The sequence below is a fragment of the Staurois parvus genome, unplaced genomic scaffold, assembly GCF_062004578.1.
Source record: "Staurois parvus isolate SC_StPar_1 unplaced genomic scaffold, SC_StPar_1.0 ptg001312l, whole genome shotgun sequence".
NCBI lineage: Eukaryota > Metazoa > Chordata > Amphibia > Anura > Ranidae > Staurois > Staurois parvus.
The window spans coordinates 1-22,076 of NW_028319108.1; the positions used below are offsets into that span (position 1 = coordinate 1).

The following is a 22,076-nucleotide window of genomic DNA, read 5'->3' on the forward strand; positions in this document are numbered from 1 at the left end:
CTCCGCCTCTCCACCTCCATCTTTGAATGAACCTCACTCACAGCCTATGACCTCCTATGTTTCTATTGGAGCTGGGCAGCTCCTTGGTACAGGCCAAGCGTCTGGGTTGAGACACGGTCCCATGGACTTCAATTATGAAACCACACATCAACAGCCCCTCAACTGCCTAAATAAACAAGGCCTGATGCCTTGATGCCTAACGCCATGCCCCTGCTTCCAACATTGTCCGGGACCCCACTACTGTCACACTGTCTACCCCCCTCTCACCTGACTGTGCGCTGCCTGCACCTACCCACCTCCACCAGGTCTGGGAAGGACAGGAGGGGCCCCCCAGTGTACATGCACCAGGGACCACACAGGCTTCCAGGGCAAGGGAGTGCAGTGGGAATGTGCAGGGATGCCAGGCATGGGGATGGTTGTTTACCAGGGTGATGAGGAAGTTGGTTGCCATGGTGAAGGGTGGTTCGGTGCCAGGGTGACGAGGTTATGGGTTGCCAGGGTGAAGGGGTGGTGGGTTAGCGGGGTGACTGGGTGGCTGGTTGCCAGGGTGAAGGGTGGTTGGTTGCCAGGGTGCTGGGTTGCAAGGGTGATGGGTTAGCAGGGTGACGGGGTGGTTGGTTGCCAGGGTGGTGGGTTGCAAGGGTGATGGGTTAGCAGGGTGTCGGGTGGTTGGTTGCCAGGGTGAAGGGTGGTTGGTTGCCAGGGTGCTGGGTTGCAAGGGTGATGGGTTAGCAGGGTGACGGGGTGGTTGGTTGCCAGGGTGGTGGGTTGCAAGGGTGATGGGGTGGTGGGTTAGCAGGGTGTCGGGGTGGTTGGTTGCCAGTGGGAAGGGTGGTTGGTTGCCAGGGTGGTGGGTTAGCAGGGTGTCGGGGTGGTTGGTTGCCAGGGTGATGAGGAGGTGGGTTGCAAGGGTGATGGGGTGGTGGGTTAGCAGGGTGACAGGGTTGTTGGTTGCTAGGGTGAAGAGGTGGTTGGTTGCCAGGGTGATGAGCGGTTAATTGCCATGGTGAGGGGGTTACTTGGCGTGAGAGTCATCGTTCCCATGTTTGGTCAGGGCAAAGTGCCAACTCACAGGGAGAGGGTGGGGAGTACGTGGGAGACCACTATGGTATACAGATAGCCCCTGCCAGGTTTGGGCCCCTCTGCTGACCCAATGGGGCCCAGGCCTGGTCCGGTAGGACAGCCAGCACCCCCCCCCCCCCCCAACAGTGGCCCTGGGGCTGACGCCACTCATTCTACTCAATATATATATTTCATGTCCCTGGATGTATTTATGACACATCTGTCAGCACTTCATTTATTTTGATATATTCAGAGCGATTTGTATTCATTTTGTTGAGCTTTCTGGGGCCCTCCGTGGATTAATGACACGTTATTGTCCAGCATTTCATTTAAATATAGAAATCTGAGCCGGGCGTTAAATATTCCTCCCATCGCATCCTCAATAACCTTTCAGGGGTCAAACATCAACAAAAAGACTAAAAAAGAAATAAAAAGAAACAAAACGTAATCCACGTTTCTACACCGTGCAGAGATGTGGCAGGAGAGTACAAAGATGGCGAAGAAGTCCCCGACCCTTACCGGAGGGAAGCCATTTTCCCGAAGACTTCCTCCTGCAGGAAAGTAGTAGAGAATGGCTCCGCCCCTCGTAGTCAGACAACGCGAGGGTCACCTTTCATTTCTCTCTAGTGCTGAGAGGCGGCCGTAGGGATTGGTCGTTGGATCACGTGATTCTATCCATCGTCCTGTTTTGTTCGCGCTGAGATTAGCAAAATGGCGGCGAATTGTAAATAAAACGAGTGAAGCGGAATTACTGGAGGAGCAAGATGGCTGCCGGAGGTTTCCAAGGAGACGCCCGTGTTGAGCTGCTGAATCTGTGACAGAAACGTCGCCGGGCCCGGGAGGAGGAGAACGGGTGAGAAATACCGTACAGGGGGTGAGATTACCGTACCGTGCGGTACAGGGGTGTCATGTCTGGGGGAGGGGAGACTATAATGTGACAGTGTCATTCTATCTGTATACATATCGCTGGTTATATTCCTGTTCATGTTTGTCTCTCTGGAGGTCAGGAAACCAGAACCAGACGTCCCGGGGGGGTGATATCCATCTCGGTACCCGTCCCAGGGGACTGCGTAATCTCTGTCCTGGGGGGGGAGACTGCGTAATCTCTGTCCTGGGGGGGGGGACGAGACTGCGTAATCTCTGTCCTGGAGGGGGAGACTGCGTAATCTCTGTCCTGGAGGGGGAGACTGCGTAATCTCTGTCCTGGGGGGGGGGGGGACGAGACTGCGTAATCTCTGTCCTGGGGGGGGGGGACGAGACTGCGTAATCTCTGTCCTGGGGGGGGGACGAGACTGCGTAATCTCTGTTCTGGTGGGGGACGAGACTGCGTAATCTCTGTCCTGGGGGGGGGGGGGACGAGACTGCGTAATCTCTGTCCTGGGGGGGGGGACGAGACTGCGTAATCTCTGTCCTGGGGGGGGGGGACGAGACTGCGTAATCTCTGTCCTGGGGGGGGGGACGAGACTGCGTAATCTCTGTCCTGGGGGGGGGGACGAGACTGCGTAATCTCTGTCCTGGGGGGGGGGGGACGAGACTGCGTAATCTCTGTCCTGGGGGGGGGGGACGAGACTGCGTAATCTCTGTCCTGGGGGGGGGGGACGAGACTGCGTAATCTCTGTCCTGGGGGGGGGGGACGAGACTGCGTAATCTCTGTCCTGGGGGGGGGGGGGGACGAGACTGCGTAATCTCTGTCCTGGGGGGGGGGGGGACGAGACTGCGTAATCTCTGTCCTGGGGGGGGGGACGAGACTGCGTAATCTCTGTCCTGGGGGGGGGGGGAGACGGACGAGACTGCGTAATCTCTGTCCTGGGGGGGGGCGGGACGAGACTGCGTAATCTCTGTCCTGGGGGGGGGGGGGGGACGGACGAGACTGCGTAATCTCTGTCCTGGGGGGGGGGGACGGACGAGACTGCGTAATCTCTGTCCTGGGGGGGGACGAGACTGCGTAATCTGTCCTGGGGGGGAGGGGAGAGACTGCGTAATCTCTGTCCTGGGGGGGGGGACGAGACTGCGTAATCTCTGTCCTGGGGGGGGGGGGACGAGACTGCGTAATCTCTGTCCTGGGGGGGGGGGACGAGACTGCGTAATCTCTGTCCTGGGGGGGGGGGGGGGGGACGAGACTGCGTAATCTCTGTCCTGGGGGGGGGGGGACGAGACTGCGTAATCTCTGTCCTGGGGGGGACGGGGACGAGACTGCGTAATCTCTGTCCTGGGGGGGGGGGGGGGGGGACGAGACTGCGTAATCTCTGTCCTGGGGGGGGGGGGGGGGACGAGACTGCGTAATCTCTGTCCTGGGGGGGGGGGGACGAGACTGCGTAATCTCTGTCCTGGGGGGGGGGGAGACTGCGTAATCTCTGTCCTGGGGGGGGGACGAGACTGCGTAATCTCTGTCCTGGGGGGGGGGACGAGACTGCGTAATCTGTCCTGGGGGGGGGGGGGGGGAGACTGCGTGATCTCTGTCCTGGGGGGGGGGGGAGACTGCGTGATCTCTGTCCTGGGGGGGGGGGAGACTGCGTGATCTCTGTCCTGGGGGGGGGGGGGAGACTGCGTGATCTCTGTCCCGGGGTTTCCAATTACGTCCTGTATGCCCAATCTTTACCCTGGTGGTCTAATCTACGTCCTGGGGGGTCATCTATATCTCGGGGGTCTGATATACACTACATTGCCCCCAGTATTGGTCGCCGCCCTTTCCACACACATGACCTTCAATGGTCTCCCAGTCTTAGGCTGGCCATACATTATACAATTTTCTTGAGAATTTTTCTTTAGATTTACCAAAAACCATATAATTGGAGGTCAAACCGAAACAACACCAGTCAAGTTCCTCCACCCCAAACTGGCTCCTCCATGTCTTTATGGACCTTGCTTTGTGCACTGGGGGACAGTCATGTTGGAACAGGAAGGGGCCATCCCCAAACTCCTCCCACAAAGTTGGGAGCATGAAAATGTCGCCTTAAAAATTCCCTTCAGTGGAACTAGGGGGCCAAGCCCAACCCCTGAAAAACAACCCCACACCATAATCCCCCCTCCACCAAACTTTACACTTGGCACAATGCAGTCAAGCAAGTATTGTTCTCCTGGCAACCGCCAAACTCAGACACGTCCATCGGATTACCAGGCAGAGAAGTGTGATTGGTTACTCCAGAGAACAAGTCTCCTCTGCTCTAGAGTCCAGTGGCAGCGTGCTTTACACCACAGCATCCGACACTTTGCATTGCACTTGGTGATGGAAGGCTTGGATGCAGCTGCTCGGCCATGGAAACCCATTCCATGAAGATCTCTACGCACTGTTGTTGGGCTCATCTGAAGGCCACACCAAGTTTGGAGGTCTTTAGCTATTGACTCTGCAGACAGTTGGTGACTTCTGCGCACTGTGCGCTTCAGCATGCGCTGACCCCGCTCTGTCATGTGACGTGGCCTACCACTTGGTGGCTGAGTGGCTGTTGTTCCCAGTTGCTTCCACTTTGTTATAATCCCACTAACAGTTGAGCGTGGAATATTTAGTAGCCAGGAAATGTCACGGATGGACTTATTGCCCAGGTGGCCACCTATCACGGGACCACGCTTGGAGTCACTGAGCTCCTGAGAGCGACCCATTCTTTCACCAATGTTTGTAGAAGCAGTCTGCATGCCTAGGGGCTTGATTGTATACACCTGTGTCCATGGAGGGGATTGGAGCACCTGAATCACATGATATGGAGGGGATTGGAGCACCTGAATCACATGATATGGAGGGGATTGGAGCACCTGAATCACATGATATGGAGGGGATTGGAGCACCTGAAGCACATGATATGGAGGGCGGGGCCAATACTTTTGGTAATATAGTGTATGTCCTAGCACTTTCATATACAGTGATAGGAAATGTATATTTGCTCCCCGGCTGATGTTAAATGTTCACACACTCACAAAGAAATGATCGGTCTAAAAATCGAATGTCTGATGTATTGTAACACTGAGAGACAGAATACAACAACAAATTCAGCAGAAATGCGTCTAACAAATGATGACTGAACTTCCCTGTGAGGACTCAGCCAACGATCAGCCCCAGGAAGATGAAAGAAGGTGTGACGTTCCCTGTGAGGACTCAGCCAACAATCAGCTCCAGGAAGATGAAAGAAGGTGTGACGTTCCCTGTGAGGACTCAGCCAACAATCAGCTCCAGGAAGATGAAAGAAGGTGTGACGTTCCCTGTGAGGACTGTTACAATTAGAAGATGCCGATGTGAAGCCAAGCTATCTGCAAGAAGTCCCCGCAAAGTCCCACTGTTGGGAAAAAGACGTGTGCTGAAGAGGTTACAATCTGCCAAAGAGCACATTGACCGGCCTAAAGAGAAATGGCGCAACATTTTGTGGACTGATGAAAGTAAGATTGTTCTTTTTGGGTCTAGTGGGCGGAGACAGTTTGTCAGACGACCCCCAAACACTGAATTCATCCACAGTACACTGTGAAGACCGTGAAGCATGGTGGTGCAAGCATCATGATATGGGGATGTTTCTCATACTACGGTGTTGGGCCTATTTATCGCATACCAGGGATCATGGATCAGTTTGAATACATTAGAATACTTGAAGAGGTCATGCTGCCTTATGCTGAAGAGGAAATGCCCTTGAAATGGGTGTTCCAACAAGACAACGACCCCAAACACACCAGTAAACGGGCAACATCTTGGTTCCAGACCAACAAGATGGACGTTATGGAGTGGCCAGCCCAATCCCCGGATCTTCATCCAATAGAAAACTTGTGGGGTGACATCAAAAATGCCATTTCTGAGGCAAAACCAAGAAATAGAGAAGAACTGTGGAATGTGGTCCAATCATCCTGGGCTGGAATACCTGATCACAGGGGCCAGAAGTTGGGGGACTCCATGCAACACAGATGTACAGCAGTTCTCAGAAACAGTGCGACTACAACCAAATATTCATGAAGTCATTCAAAGGAAAGCAAAATCTTCAAACATTTCTCAGTTTACAGTGGGGCAAAAAAGTATTTAGTCCCCACCAATTGTACAAGTTCTCCCACTTACAGAGATGAGAGAGGCCTGTAATTGGCATCATAGGGAGACCTCAACTATGAGAGACAAAATGAGAAAACAAATCCAGACAATCTCATTGGCTGATCTGGAAAGAATTTATTTGCAAATTATGGTGGAAAATAAGTATTTGGTCACCTACAAACAAGCAAGATTTCTGGCTCTCACAGACCTGGACCTTCTTCTGTAAGAGGCTCCTCTGTCCTGCACTCATTACCTGTATCAATGGCACCTGTTTGAACTTGTTATCAGTATAAAAGACACCTGTCCACAACCTCAAACAGTCGTACTCCAAACTCCACTATGGTGAAGACCAAAGAGCTGTCGAAGGACACCAGAAACAAAATTGTAGACCTGCACCAGGCTGGGAAGACTGAATCTGCAATAGGCAAGCAGCTTGGTGTGAACAAATCAACTGTGGGAGCAATAATTAGAAAATGGAAGACATACAAGACCACTGATAATCTCCCTCGATCTGGGGCTCCACGCAAGATCTCACCCCGTGGTGTCAAAATGATCACAAGAACGGTGAGCAAAAATCCCAGGACCACACGGGGGGACCTAGTGAATGACCTGCAGAGAGCTGGGACCAACGTAACAAAGGCTACCATCAGTAACACACTACGCCGCCAGGGACTCAGATCCTGCAGTGCCAGACGTGTCCCCCTGCGTAAGCCAGTACATGTCCGGGCCGTCTGAAGTTTGCTAGAGAGCATTTGGATGATCCAGAAGAGGATTGGGAGAATGTCATATGGTCAGATGAAACCCAAATAGAACTGTTTGGTAGAAACACAACTCGTCGTGTTTGGAGGAGAGAGAATGCTGAGTTGCATCCAAAGAACACCGTACCTACTGTGAAGCATGGGGGTGGCAACATCATGCTTTGGGGCTGTTTCTCCGCAAAGGGACCAGGACGACTGATCCATGTACAGGACAGAATGAATGGGGCCATGTATTGTGAGATTTTGAGTGCAAACCTCCTTCCATCAGCAAGGGCATTGAAGGTGAAACGTGGCTGGGTCTTCCAACATGACAATGATCCCAAACATACCGCCCGGGCAACGAAGGAGTGGCTTCGTAAGAAGCATTTCAAGGTCCTGGAGTGGCCTAGCCAGTCTCCAGATCTCAGCCCCATAGAAAACCTTTAGAGGGAGTTGAAAGTTCATGTTGCCCAGCGACAGCCCCAAAACATCACTGCTCTAGAGGAGATCTGCATGGAGGAGGAGATCTGCATGGAGGATGGGCCAACATACCAGCAACAGTGTGTGCCAACCTTGTGAAGACTTCCAGGAAACGTCTGACCTCTGTCATTGCCAACAAAGGATATATAACAAAGTATTGACATGAACTTTTCATATTCACCAAATACTTATTTTCCACCATAATTTGCAAATAAATTCTTTCCAGATCAGCCAATGAGATTGTCTGGATTTGTTTTCTCATTTTGTCTCTCATAGTTGAGGTCTCCCTATGATGCCAATTACAGGCCTCTCTCATCTTTGTAAGTGGGAGAACTTGCACAATTGGTGGCGGACTAAATACTTTTTTGCCCCTCTGTATATAGTGAATGTTTGAGTTTGTAAAGAAGAATACAAACACTGCGATTTTTCTTTTTTTTTGAACCGTCTAATATTCACTTTTCTTCCATTTTTTTAGAGGAACAACACAAATTTGATGTATTTTTCTTCATGTTGTGATTTGGAATGGAATGTGTCCTGTTTCCAATGCATTTGTGTGGATGGAAATAAAAGCTATTAGGATTTTCAGCTTTAGTCACTTTTTTCAACACACTGCTAATATTTTGAACACAACTGTACGTCCCCTCGGTCTGGTGTACGTCCCCTCGGTCTGGTGTAGGTCCCCTCGGTCTGGTGTAGGTCCCCTCGGTCTGGTGTAGGTCCCCTCGGTCTGGTGTAGGTCCCCTCGGTCTGGTGTAGGTCCCCTCGGTCTGGTGTAGGTCCCCTCGGTCTGGTGTAGGTCCCCTCGGTCTGGTGTAGGTCCCCTCGGTCTGGTGTAGGTCCCCTCGGTCTGGTGTAGGTCCCCTCGGTCTGGCGTAGGTCCCCTCGGTCTGGCGTAGGTCCCCTCGGTCTGGCGTAGGTCCCCTCGGTCTGGCGTAGGTCCCCTCGGTCTGGCGTAGGTCCCCTCGGTCTGGTGTACGTCGCACACATGAAGGGACGGGTCAATCGCGTCTTTCCAGAAAACGTCAGGTCCGGTATGTTTGGGACGTCATGTCACACCACTGACCAAGCACAGCTGTTTATTTCCTGACCACCTGGGAGGTAACCGCACCAATTCATTAAGAGTGACACCATAGGTGATTCGCTGGATGAGAGTCTCCGGAGAATGGCCCCTCCAGTATTATGGACTTGGCTGTGCACCATACTTCACCTGAGGCAAACCCCGGAGCTGGGAGTCAGAGCTCTGGATGCTGAATCACCCCTTCCGCCACTGAGGCCCAGTTGGCTTATACAGGGTTGAAGACTCTCTCTGTCTGCCATCGTGTGTTCTAAGTCAAGGTTAGCCCTGCCCCCCCTCCATCCACATTTATCTCCATTGAGTCCAGGCTGTCACCAACCCCATTGGACCTGGGATGACACCATCGTAGACTTCTGCCTGAGTCAGGATTCAGTCCCACCTCTGCCATTTAATTGTTGGACATCAGAGCATTGCTGTCCACTGAAATTCTAACCTTTCATAGGCAAGGCTCCGATTTGGGCAGAATTTGAGACCCTGGGTACAGCCTTACTGTTGGACTAGGATGCTTCATAGAACCAGGACTGATTCCTTGGGGAAGCTCATGACCAACATGGCGGATCGGAGAGCAAAAACAGAGTCTTCTCTTCTGTTATCTCCATCAAATGAGTCTTCCAACTATTCTCTTTCCTTTCACAGGATGTCGGCATGTGAAGAAGACAGCGCTGTTCCGGCTCACCGGGCCCCTCAGCCCCTCTCACTGGCCCCCGATCTGGCACAGGCTCACCCACTGCTGGACATCTCCCTGACACCAGACAAAGGAGGCGGGATATTGCGCAGAGAGCCCTCCGGGAGGAAGAAGGGACCGCGGCAGGTGAGGCCACAAACTTGGTAAAGCAGAATTCCAATGAGGGTACAATTTATATTGTTCTCAATCACCACCATAATAATATGATTGCTTTTACATTTTATAATTTTTCTTTTAAATTTATGTTATAAATTTTTCTTTAACCCCCCTGGCGGTACTCCCAAGTGCAGCTCTGGGTTAATTATCATTGCCAACAGCGGTAAAAGTTAGATTTTATTTCCATCATTTACACTTTCAAAATAACCAAAAACAAAAAAATGGCGTCTGCAAAAGTTTGGGCCCCCTGCAGAGTTAATATCTTGTACTGCCCCCTTTGGCAAGTATCACAGCTTGTAAACGCTTTTTGTAGCCAGCCAAGAGTCTTTCAATTCTTGTTTGAGGTATCTTTGCCCATTCTTCCTTACAAAAGTCTTCCAGTTCTTTGAGATTTCTGGGCTGTCTGTCTCGCACGGCTCTTTTAAGGTCTATCCATAGATTTTCAATGATGTTGAGGTCAGGAGATTGTGAAGGCCATGGCAAAACCTTCAGTTTACGCCTCTTGATGTAATCCCCCGTGGATTTCGAGGTGTGTTTAGGATCATTATCCATTTGTAGAAACCATCCTCTCTTTAACTTCAGCTTTTTCACAGATGGCATCAAGTTACCATCCAAAATTTGCTGAAATTTTATTGAATCCATTTTTCCTTCTACTCGTGAGATGTTCCCTGTGCCACTGGCTGCAACACAACCCCAAAGCATGATTGATCCAACCCCATGCTTCACAGTTGGACAGAGGTTCTTTTCATTAAATTCTGTGCCCCTTCTCCAAACGTACCTTTGCTCATTCCGGCCAAAAAGTTCAATTTTAACCTCATCGGTCCACAGAACTTGTTTCCAAAATGCATCAGCTTGTCTATATGTTCATTTGCAAAGTTCAAACGATGATTTTTGTGGTGAGGACGTAGAAGAGGTTTTCTTCTGATGACTCTTCCATGAAGACCATATTTGTACAAGTATCTCTTTATAGTGGAATAGTGACCACAACTCCAGTGTCTGCCAGATCTTTCTGGAGGGATCGTGCAGTCAAACGTGGGTTTTGAATTGTTTTTCTCACAATCCTGCGAGCTGTTCTGTCTGATATTTTTCTTGGTCTTCCAGATCTTGCTTTAACTTCCACTGTTCCTGATGACTGCCATTTCTTAATTGCATTCCGAACAGAGGATATTGACATCTGAAAACACTTTGCTATCTTCTTATAGCCTTCTCCAGCTTTGTGAGCGTCAACTATTTTCAGTTTCAGTTTTCTAGACAACTGCTTAGAAGAACCCATGGTGCTGATTGTTGGGGCAAGGTCAGATGAGTCTGGGCATTTAAAACCTTTGAGATTGACATCACCTGGTCTTCCCAGACGATGATTGAGAACAATCCATGACACCGGCAGGTCTCAGCTTGGCAAAGGGGGCAGTGCATGCTATAAATTCTGCAGGGGGCCCAAACTTTTGCAGACGCCATTTTTTTGTTTTCTGTTATTTTGAAAGTGTAAATGATGGAAATAAAATCTAACTTTTGTTGACATATTATAAGAATGTCTAATCTGTAATTTGATGCCTTTTGGAGATTTTTCCATCTTTCCTTGGCTTCTTTATGCACATTAATACAAATTTTTAGCTGGGGTGCCCAAACTTTCCATCCCCACTGTATAGTACAAAATAAGACATAGCAATGTGAAGGTCAAGAAATATTATTTTATTATTTATATTGTCTTTTTATTAGTAAATAACTTTCTATTTTTTATTAATTATATATTTTATTTATTTTAGAATTTATTTTATTTGTTTTATTTTTTTTATAATACTTTATTTCTTTTTATATCATTTTTTTATTTTATCATTACATTATTTTATTAGTAATTTATTTCTGTTTTCATTTCTATTATACAGTTGTGTCCAAAATTATTCAACCCCCACTGAAATTGAGTGTTTTGGCCAGTTTGACATTGCTTTTGATCATTCAGTCATCTTGCTTACATTTACATTAAAGAGGCACTTGTAGGTCAGACAAATATAACATAACAGTTATAATGAAATAACCACAAATGTCTTTTCTGTGCTCACAGCATTATCAGTTTTATTCAACCCCCAAGTGACATTCAATCTTAGTACTTAGTACAGCATCCTTTTACAGTTATAACAGCTTTTAAACGTGAAGCATAGCTTGACACAAGTGTCTTGCAGCGATCTACGGGTATCTTCGCCCATTCTTCATGGGCAAAGGCCTCCAGTTCAGTCACATTCTTAGGCTTGCGCACTGCAACTGCTTTCTTTAAGTCCCACCAGAGGTTCTCAATCGGATTTAAGTCTGGTGACTGCGATGGCCACTCCAAAATGTTCCAGCCTTTCCTCTGCAACCATGCTCTAGTGGACTTGGAGGTATGCTTGGGATCATTGTCCTGTTGAAAGGTCCAACGTCTCCCAAGCCTCAGGTGTGTGACGGACTGCATCACGTTTCCATCCAATATCTCCTGGTACTGAAGAGAATTCATGGTACCTTGCACACGCTGAAGCTTCCCTGTACCTGCAGAAGCAAAACAGCCCCAAAGCATGATTGACCCTCCACCATGCTTCACAGTAGGCAAGGTGTTCTTTTCATCATAGGCCTTGTTCTTCCTCCTCCAAACATAGCGTTGATCCATGGGCCCAAACAGTTCTAATTTTGTTTCATCAGTCCACAGAACACTATCCCACAACTTTTGTGGTTTGTCCACATGGCTTTTGGCATACTGCAGTCGACTCTTCTTATTCTTTGGAGACAGCAAGGGGGTACGCCTGGGAGTTCTGGCACGGAGGCCTTCATTACGCAGTGTGCGTCTTATTGTCTGGGCTGAAACTTCTGTACCCACATCTGACAAATCTTTTCTCAGTTCCTCAGCAGTCACACGGGGACTTCTCTCCACTCTACGCTTCAGGTAGCGCACAGCAGTCGAAGTCAGCATCTTCTTTCTGCCACGACCAGGTAGCGTTTCAACAGTGCCCTTTGCCTTGAATTTGCGAATGATGCTTCCTAAGGTGTCTCTTGGTATGTTTAACATCTTTGCAATCTTCTTATAGCCATTGCCCTTCCTGTGAAGAGAAATCACCTCTTCTCTTGTCTTCCTGGACCATTCTCTTGCCTTCACCATGTTTGTAACCACACCAGTAAATGTCTAGAAGGAGCTGAGTATCACAGTCATTTTAAAGCTGCCTAATTGGTGCTTATTATGCTTGATTGCTGCTCGGTGACATCCACAGGTGTTTTCAATACCTGATGGAAAGCACCTGTATGAACCTCTGTTCTTCAGAGTGGTAGTCTTTAAGGGGTTGAATAATTGTGGCAATGAAGAAACCACATAAGAACCATTTACTACTGTATTACATAAACAATTGATGTCATTTTAGTTGCATTTGGGTAGTTACAACGTCCTTGTAGGATTTGATTCTGAATACAATTCCAAATGTACACTATAGTCCCTAAACCCCTTTACAGCATTGGGGGTTGAATAATTTTGGACACAACTGTATATTGTATTTTTAGGATTTATTATTCAGATTTATTAAAAATAATAACACACAAACTTTTTTTTTTTTTTTTTTTTTTTTTTTCTTTTTCCATTTATACATAATACTTTATCATTTATTCTTATTAACTATCATCCCCAGGTTCGCTTCGACGTAGATGAAGAGGCATCAGAGGAGGCCGCTTTCCCAGGTTCCCTTGCGGCTCCCAGAATACACAGCAGCGAGGTGTTGAAGCAGGAAGTGCGGGTCCAGGCACGGAGGGAGTTTGACACTGAGAGTGCAGTGCTGAGCGAGCTGGGGCGATCCTATCGAGTGAAGCGGAGTGTGGAGAGCGAGGCCTCCAGAGGTGAGGGAAGAGGTGAAATGATTGGCTGGTGGAGTGGGAGGAGTCCTGCGTTTCTCTGATATCCATTTTTTTTTTCTTCCTCCAGCCCTGAACATGTGTCGGGAGCAGAACCTGTACCGGGGTCTGGTGAGTGTGGAGCCGCCGAGTGAACATCTCCAAAGACTGACTGCCCGGCAGAGGAAGGCCGAGCACAGAGAGGTGAGCACCCTATCACGTCAATGCACCCAGACTCCACCTTTTATACAGCTTCTGTGGTTGTGGGGTGAAGGCAACAGAAGCCTTCTATTAATTAAACTCCACCCAAAAAAAACCCGCAATGACCATTTTGGTTTTGGGCAGCCATGGCAACGGTACCCAGTTATAGACAGGATTTCCCAGAATCCTTTTGCTGCCCCTGTTATTGGCCCACTGCTTGTCCTTGACTTCCACACAGGTCTCTTGGTCAAATTCAGGCAGTCTATGGCCTAGAATATGGCGTACTCCTTTTAATTGCAATCATTATGGAGTTTTTGATTGTTGCTTGGCTGAGGGGATGCCTGCGGTTTGCTGCTTCATATTTCATTACAGGGACTGATTGTGTGATGAGAGGAAAGGTATACCTCTTCTTAACCCCTTCAGGTCCGGACACTTTCACCCCCTTCCTGTCCAGGCCAATTTCCAGCTCTCAGTGCGATGACATTTTGAATGACAATTGCGCGGTCATGCAACACTACCCATATGATTTTTTTTTTTTTTTTTGAGACAGATAAAACTTTATTTTGGTGGTTTTTATTCGCCACTGGGATTTTTTTTTTTTTTTTTTTTTTTACTGATTGCTGTTACACCCATAAAGGCTGTAAAAGCAATAATTTCTCCTTCTCTCTGGCTGCATTCTTACAGCCATTGAGAGATACTGTGTGAGCTGTGATTGGTCACAGCTTGTCACATGGTACAAGGCTGTTGTGAATAGCCCTGTACCATGTGACCTCTGTGATCATTCACATGTAGTAAGAAATGATGTCAGGGAGTGACATCTTGCTTACTACTATTCATGTGATCACTGATTGGCCAATCAGTGATCACATGATCGGGACCTCGCACTCCCAGGGAGCACGCACAGGCAGGGAATGTGGGAGGATGTTTATAAACGGCAACCCGCCCCTGCACTGCTCCCTTTCGGCCGTTTATATACACGGGCCGGACGGGAAGAGGTTAATCTCATATGTTAAGGAATAGCATTGGAATGACCGGTATTAGAAACTGCAGCGTGTCCTATAGAGCCCACCTCATTTCCTGGCTGGAGGACGCCCAGTCACAGTGAATATCTGTAGATCTGGGTTATAGTGCCACCTGCAAGAGTAGGATGCTAGGTACGAACACAAACGGTCTAAGGGTGGTCCCTGCTGCTGAGTGACAATGTGCATGTATATAGATCCTGTAGTCCACCCAGACCTGCCATTGAGTTCAAGCAGTTACCTGTGACAGCAGGTTTGGCTGCGACAGTCCCACACACAGAAAACTGAGATCTTTCTGACCCCCAGTTAGTGTCCCTCCACAGGCAGCAGCAGCCTGGTCCTGGCCATCTCACTCAAGGTCCTGGCTTCACTGCACAAGAGGATGTTATCCAGGGGACTCCTGTGGAAAGTGTGGTACTGGGGGAGAGGTCCACCTATTCTGGCCACCTGTGCTTGCTCTGAGGCTTGCACCTGCCATTGTCCTATGTAGCGCCTGCACTGGGCTTGTAGTGGCACCACTGGCTGGGTTCCCCCTGAGGCTGTGGATTTTGAGGACTACTCCTGTCTGGAGATCATTGCCATCATACCGTTTTGCTGTTCTGTAAGCACTGGCACATGGAGGGGGCAGTTTTTTGAGGTCTAGGCTCACTGATGGATGCAATTGTCTCTGCTAGGCTTGTGGACAGTGGGGTAGCTACAGGGGTTGCAGGGGTTGCATTAGCAAGCTTGGTCAGACAGTAAACACGCTCAGCAAAGTGAAGGCAAAAGCGGGAGATGTATCTTCCTGAGTGCTGTGCTCTCTGCCTCCCCCTACAGTCCTGCACCCAGCTGTGTGAGGGAAGGAAGGTGCGGTATTGCAAAGCATTCCGCCTGTCCCGAAGGCGCACTACAGGGCATTCCGTCCAGTGGTGGAACTACCAGGGTTGTAATGGTTGCACTTGTGACCAGGCCCTGGTGGGGGGGGGACCCCAAGACCACAAAAAGGGGGCCTGCTGCAGAACCACGTGAAAGGGTCCCACTGCAGGACCGTAATAAAGGTCCCACAACAGGATTAAAGAGCTCTGGGATCCAGGGCCCAGAGGGAAGAGTCTCGGAATGAATGGGTTGGGGTGGCTCTTCATGGTTTTTTGCATCAGGGCCCTGAAAGTTCTAGTTACGCCTCTGTTTGTGGACCTACCTGGGGTTCTTCTGGGGCTCCCCTCCTTTTGTTGCACAGCCTTAGTTGGTGCAGGTGATGCCTCGGTTGTGGCTGACATGACTATGCGATCCGCTGGCTCCCTTTCTGTGAAGCTGTTGGGTAAAGGGTCTCCCCTAGTTCGTGAGAGTTGTGGACTTCATTGTATGGACACCTTCCACCGCCGTGTGTCTCCTATGCGTCTGTCACTTTGTCCCAAATGTTCAGTTCTGCGTTGGACACTGGGGCCCCGGATGATCTTATGTCCCTAGAAGTCTTTTCCATTGCTGTGGATGGCTTAGTTTCATGTATTGAGGGGGCCTTTTCCCACAGACCCTCCAGAAAGCATACTCTACCTCCCCCTTCCCTGTCTGAGGCAGCTGACATTGAGGAGGATGAAGCTGTGGTCTTGGATGCATCTGCATTCCCTGTACCGACCTTGTCTGCAGGCGTTGAGGTGATGTTGGCCTAGCCATCATTTAGAAGAAAAAACTGGTCTTGGTATTTAATAAGTCTGTGAAGGAAAACCTTTAGGATGAGGATACTCTTCGTATCTCTAAGAAGCATCAGACATGGCAGGGAGACGTCACCTCCAAGGTTAGACTTTGTGGCATTCCCTGCACAGGGGGTTTTCTTTTCGGCCCGGGTCTCAAGACAGTGGTGGATTGCACCACAGACAGGAAAAAAGCCTTTCCCCTTAAGAAAAAGCTCCAACTGTGGGGCAAAAGGGGACTCTCATTCCCCAGAAGCGGGGACAAGCCATCAGGCCAGAAGTACAGAAAAGGCCCTGGGGTAGAAAGGAAGGGGCAGGGGAAGAGCAAATTATTATTTAATTTCCCCCGCCCTCCTGTGTAGCCACAAAAAAATTTGCAATAACGGTGTTCCCCCGGTGGGAGGAAGATTGGGGGGGGTCTTCATCCCACAGTGAGAAGCGGTGTCCTCCAGTCCCTTCATCCTGGGTATAGTGAAAAGGTGGTACCTCCCTGGAATTCCAGAGACCACCACCACAGAGGCTGTTGGTGACTGAGCTCCCAAGATGTGCAGAGAAGGCTTCGGCCCTGCTCGCTTCTTTGCAGGAATTGGAAGAGCAGAGTGTTGTCATCAGGGTCCCTTCCACCGAGATCGGCCGGGGTTTCTATTCCCATGTCTTTGGGGTCAGAAAGCCCTCAGGGAAGTACAGGCTCATACTGAACCTCAGGCCCTTGAGTGAGACCATAAAATACAAGAGATTCCGTATGGATTCCATTTTCTCGGGCAGGTCTCTTCTTCCTCCCAACTGCTTTCTGGCCTCAATAGACCTAAGGGACACCTACCTACACGTTCCAATTGCGGATGCTTTTCAGAAATTCCTCAGGTTAGCGGTACGGGCCCCCAGGGGAATCCTTCACTTGCAGTTCCAAGCCTTGCCCTTTTGGGCTTTCCTCCTCGCCAAGGGTTTTCACAAAGATCATGGCCGAGGCCCTGGTATCTCTGTGTCTAAGGGGAGTCTCAATGGTGGCTTACCTGGATGACCTATTGTTTGCAGACTCAGAGGAACAGCTGCCATGGGACACAACTTTGGTGATGAGACACCTGGAGAGCTTAGGTTGGCTAATGAACTTAGCCAAGCCAAATTTGGTCCCGGCCCAAAGGATGGTGTACCTGGGCTACAAACTGGATTCCACCCTTTAGGATTTTCTCCTAGGGTAGAAAAATTTCTGAAGTTGGACAGGGGAATCAGGCAGCTGCTAGGGAACCAGGCTGTGTCCCTAAGAGTCCATGCCGTGTTGGGCCTGCTAACCTCGTCCATCCCAGCGCTACAGTGGACAGGTTTGTATTTGTAGCCCCTCAAGCTGTTCATTCTGGATGTCTGAGATCGCCGGTGGGAGCCTTTGGACTCTTTGGTACAAGTACCCGCCCCCCGGTGAAGAGGACCCTCTAGTCGTGGAGGAGGTCAGCCAATTTGGCTCAGGGACTGTTGTGAGTTTTGCCCATCTCCAGGGAAGTTGCAACGGATGTAAGCACCAGAGGTTGGGGAGTGCACCTAGAGGGGTCCGTGGCGCAGGGTTCTTGGCTACCAGAAGAGGGGGGACAGATCCTCAAACTGGAAAGCTCTCCAAGTGGTATGCGGGCCCTTGTGGCCTTCCAGAGCAGCTATGGGGACAACCTGTGGGGGTTTTCTCCGACAACTCCTCCATTGTGGTGTATGTCAACATACAGGGAGGGACTCGAAACAAGACTGTGGTCCCTGGCCTCGGAACTGCTGACCTGGGCCAAGACCAATGTAGCCGCCTTATCTGCTGTCCACCTGAAGGGAGATCTGAAGTGGCAGACTTTTTCAGCAGAAGGCAGCTGAGGGAATTGAAATGGGTGCTCAGTTGGGAGATCTACCAAGCCATCGTGGGGGTCCCCATTCATAAACTTTTTTTTTTTTCTGCATCAGGCCAGAATACCAAAGTCCCGGTCTTCTCCCTAACTGTTGGGACAGAGTGTTTGGCAGTGGATTCACTAGTACAGCGGTGGGACTTTCCCCTGTGTTGCGTCTTCTTCCCCCCCAGTCTCCTTATTGCCAGCAGTTCTGAGGAAATTCAGATCCGAACTTCCATGATCCTGATAGCCTTGCACAGGCCCAAAGGGCTTGGTTTTTGGCCCTCGCGGTCCTAGCAGTCTACCCTCCTTGGATATTGCTGTGCTGAGAGGACTTTCTTTCTTAAGGTCTGGTCCTTTTGTCTTCCCCAGGTAGACAGATGGAACTTAGCGGCCTGGTTTCTGAGGAACAGCTGCTGAGGAGCAAGGGGTTTTCAGCTAGGGTAGTGTCCACCCTCCTAAAGAGGAGACACATTCTATCTACCCTCCTCCCCCTTTTTAAAAAAAAAAAAAGGTCTGGAAGCTCTTCACAGATGGTGTGCTCAGACTTCCTCGGAAGCATAAAGCTTAATTTCAGTCCTGGAATTCTTGCAGGCGGGGGCCGACAAGTGGCTAGCGGTGAGTACGCTGAAAGGCCAACTGTTGGCGCTTAGTGTATTCCTGGAGTCTCCCTTAGCCAGGGATGAGCTGGTGGCAAGATTCTTTAAATCCTTGATCTTACAAAAGCCAGTAAGAGAGGCCCTTTCCAAAGTGGAACCTGACGACAGTGCTTGATGTACTGACAGGCCCACCGTTTGAACCTCTGGATTCAAGTTCCCTCACAATCCTGACACTCAAGACCGTATTCCTGGTAGAGGTTACTACAGCGAGGAGAGGGAGTTGGAAGCCCTATCAGTTAGGGCCCCCTTCCCCCAAATTTTTGCGGATAGAGTAATGTTGAGGATGGACCTGGCCTTCTTACCCAAGATTGCCTCATTTTACATCGAGGCTGAGAAATTACTTTACCTTTTTATGCTAACCCCTCGCGTGACCAAGAAAGGAAATATCACATGTTGGATGTTAGAAGATGTGTTTTCTCTTTATTTAGATAGGATTGAAGGGATCAGGAAGTCAGATTCCCCTTTTTGTATCATTTTCAGGAGGGGTTGTAAAGCTTCTAGGAGCACCTTAGCTAAGTGGTTGAGACTGGCAATTAGGTATATCTGAGGGTCTGGAAGTTCCGGAGGGTATTGTGGTGCACTCAACCTGGGCCATGGCGCCCACGTACGCTGAGATGGCTGGTGCGACCCCAAGACAGATATGTAGGGCTGCTACCTGGTTCAATTGTAACACCTTTTGTTAAGCATTACAGACTTGACCTGGTCTTGGTAGAGGAGCAGGCCTTTGGATGCAAGGTTCTGCAAGCGGTGGTCCTGCCCTAGGGGTGAGTGCTCGCGTATCCTATCAAGGTGCTGTCCTGAAAGATGGGGTGGGGAAAAAGCAAAGTTACAGTAACGCCTTTTCCAGGAGTCTTTCGGGACAGTGCCAGTTACCCACCCTCATGTAGCATTTGGTTATAAGGTAAGGGTTTTTCTTATGTCTTGTATTCTCTCCCCAGGTGACCTGAGGTGCTAAGTCATGAACTGAGGCCAGGTGACCTGAGGTGCTAAGTCATGAACTGAGGCCAGGTGACCTGAGGTGCTAAGTCATGAACTGAGGCCAGGTGACCTGAGGTGCTAAGTCATGAACTGAGGCCAGGTGACCTGAGGTGCTAAGTCATGAACTGAGGCCAGGTGACCTGAGGTGCTAAGTCATGAACTGAGGCTGGTGTTGGGAGGCTGCATTTTTATTCTGGATTTAGGTGTTTCCTTGGCTCTCTCAAAGTGCTGCCCTGAGACTCCTGGAAAAATGGCGTTACCCTAAATGTAACTTTTTTTTTTTTTTTTTAACTTCTGCAAGGAGTGGCCATGACCAACTAGGTCATTCAACAAAACCATCAAGTCCTCCAAGCCTTCCATCTCCTTGGGATCAAAGCACCTCTGACAACCCAAATCTGCCTAGTTCACCAAGGAGGAAGGGGTGTCAGGTCGGGGTCGTCCTCTGGATTTGGCAGGTCTGTAGTTTTCACATGTCTCAGACAACTGGGTCTACAAGTTGATCATTTGTATCTAGCATCTCACTCCTGTGGGTGGCGCTATAACCAATTGCTCAACATCTGTTTCCTTCAATATATGTAGAGAAAAGGATTTTACGGTAAGAATGATGAGGAAATGTCCTCTTCCTGTTGTACAGAGGCTCTCTATTTCCTGGCTGGCAGAGCACCTCCACCACTCCAGTCACATGTCCTGATCTATCTGTGTCACTTTCCTCCCTCAGTTGCAGGTCCCTGCAGTGGATGGCCCAGACATCTTTGCCTTTTCTGATGCCGCCGAGCGATTTACAGAGACTCCACACCTGAGTGTAGAAGGACTGCCACCCTTAACCTTGAAGTCCCGCACCCGACCTCCGCATACTGCGTTCACCATGTTCCATAAGCTGGGGGAATGGGCGTCCTAGCATTGACCACCATTCACGGAGGGCTGCCAATGCTTTGTACAGTTTTGTATTGACTATTTTTATTAATAAAGTTATTTATAATTTTTTTTTTTTTAAACTATTAAAGAGAAACTGAGCTGAGATTTGTGTCCTGTCATTCCTGGAAGGTCAGAGGCTCTAGGAAGAGGTGCCTGCTTCTAGAAATTGTCAAGAGAGGCCGGTTGATTGGCTGCTCCAAAAAAAAAAAAAAAAAGCTTCATTTTGGTGCTTTCTCATCTAAAAACTCAGTACTCTTTATTGTCTTGCCCCTGGCCCATACATATGGATGTGGACCTTATTCTGTATGGCCATGCATATCTGCCCCTCTATTCTGGGCTGGGACTGCTCTCAATCACATGTCCAGCACTATCACCAACCACTCCTGGTCACATAGTAGGCCAGGCTATGATCATGGGATCGCTGTGACAGCCAATCACATGACACTTCTGGCATTTGAACCCATTACGGGTCCAATGAGAACTGAAAGGGTTTAAGTGCAAAAAAACAAAATAATATGGGAACGGTGTTTTGCTAAAAATGAAACTCAATGAGATGGGAAAACACAATGATAACGTTGAGTGTAGATGTTGAGGCGGAACTGGAGGCAAAATGATAAATATGTTTGTTGATCCACTACTTGTACCAGACCAAGCTGACCATCCAAGCTGTGGGTTGCAGGGTTGGGGCAAACTCTAGAACACTGACAGGGGGCGCTCACATCAGGTAGCGTTGCTTCATGTGGTCTGACCATTTAATATGAAGTTTGGTGATTTTAGAGAATTGCCCACAGATCTCTAGGGCAGAAAAGGTTTATAGGCCGAGCTTTCAGCACCAGCAAGGCCAGTGTTGGATTTTGTAGGGGGTTAAACCAGTGTTTCTCAACTCCAGTCCTCATGGACCCCCAACAGGTCATGTTTTCAGGATTTCCATTATTTTGCACAGGTGATTTGATCAGTTTCACTGCCTTAGTAATTACCACAGCTGTTTCATCTGAGGGAAATCCTGAAAACATGACCTGTTGGGGTCCATGAGGACTGGAGTTGAGAAACACTGGGTTAAACTAAGGGCATCTTCACCAATCTCCATTATTACATTTCCCATTTGTCATAAGTACTACAGCAATGAAATCGTTAATCAGGTCCTTTCCACCTTTTATCAAACAGTTACTCGAGCTCCAGCCAGTGACTTTGCCTAGGCTGAGATGATGGCATCGGTATGCTGCAGCCAGGAGAAAGCATCTCCTCAGTCTCCCCTCCTCCAGTGATCAGGCTCCAAGACTGCAGCAAGAGGATGCTACAGGGGCTGATTGGTGACAGACATTTGTGAGCACAGCCAAGGACTGCACAGGCACCAGGATTTGTTTTATGTGGAGGAAAGCTAAAAGGCAACAGAAGCTGTCCCAACACTGCTCCTGCATGAGATGTCTAAGCTTAAAAAAAGAATATAAAACTTGGAATGTGTTTCTGGTGTAAACTCTCCTGGGTTGTAGGTGGAACAAGTAAATGGCAAATGGAAAGATGGAGAGAGCAGTACACAGTGCCCTCCTCAAGGAGGAGCTGGTGCACAGCGACTAGTGGGAGGAATGCAGTACACAGTGCTGGCCTCTAGGTGGTTGATACTTTGTCCTGGGGTCATCCCTTCCTTCATCTTCCCTGTAGAGCTCTGCACTGTCCCCATTCAGCCAATGAGGAGCATTACTTCTACGTTGTCCTGGGGTCATCTCTTCCTTCATCTTCCCTGTAGAGCTCTGCACTG

At 49.2% G+C, this 22,076-nt stretch overlaps 1 protein-coding gene across 2 annotated transcripts; it reads left to right on the plus strand.

The window, feature by feature from the left end:
• The first annotated feature begins 1,733 nt into the window (after positions 1-1,733).
• On the plus strand, positions 1,734-20,423 carry LOC149437118 (protein phosphatase 1 regulatory subunit 35-like). Of its 2 annotated transcripts, none has more exons than XM_089661104.1 (5): positions 1,734-1,936; positions 8,987-9,161; positions 12,830-13,034; positions 13,120-13,232; positions 20,124-20,423. In XM_089661104.1, the coding sequence occupies exons 2-5, from the start codon at positions 8,988-8,990 to the stop codon at positions 20,301-20,303; spliced, it is 672 nt and encodes a 223-aa protein (XP_089517230.1). In that variant the 5' UTR covers positions 1,734-1,936; position 8,987; the 3' UTR covers positions 20,304-20,423. The 2 variants fall into 2 exon arrangements, with proteins under 2 accessions (XP_089517230.1, XP_089517229.1); XM_089661103.1 differs by having other exon boundaries at positions 1,735-1,915.
• The last annotated feature ends 1,653 nt before the right edge of the window (positions 20,424-22,076 follow it).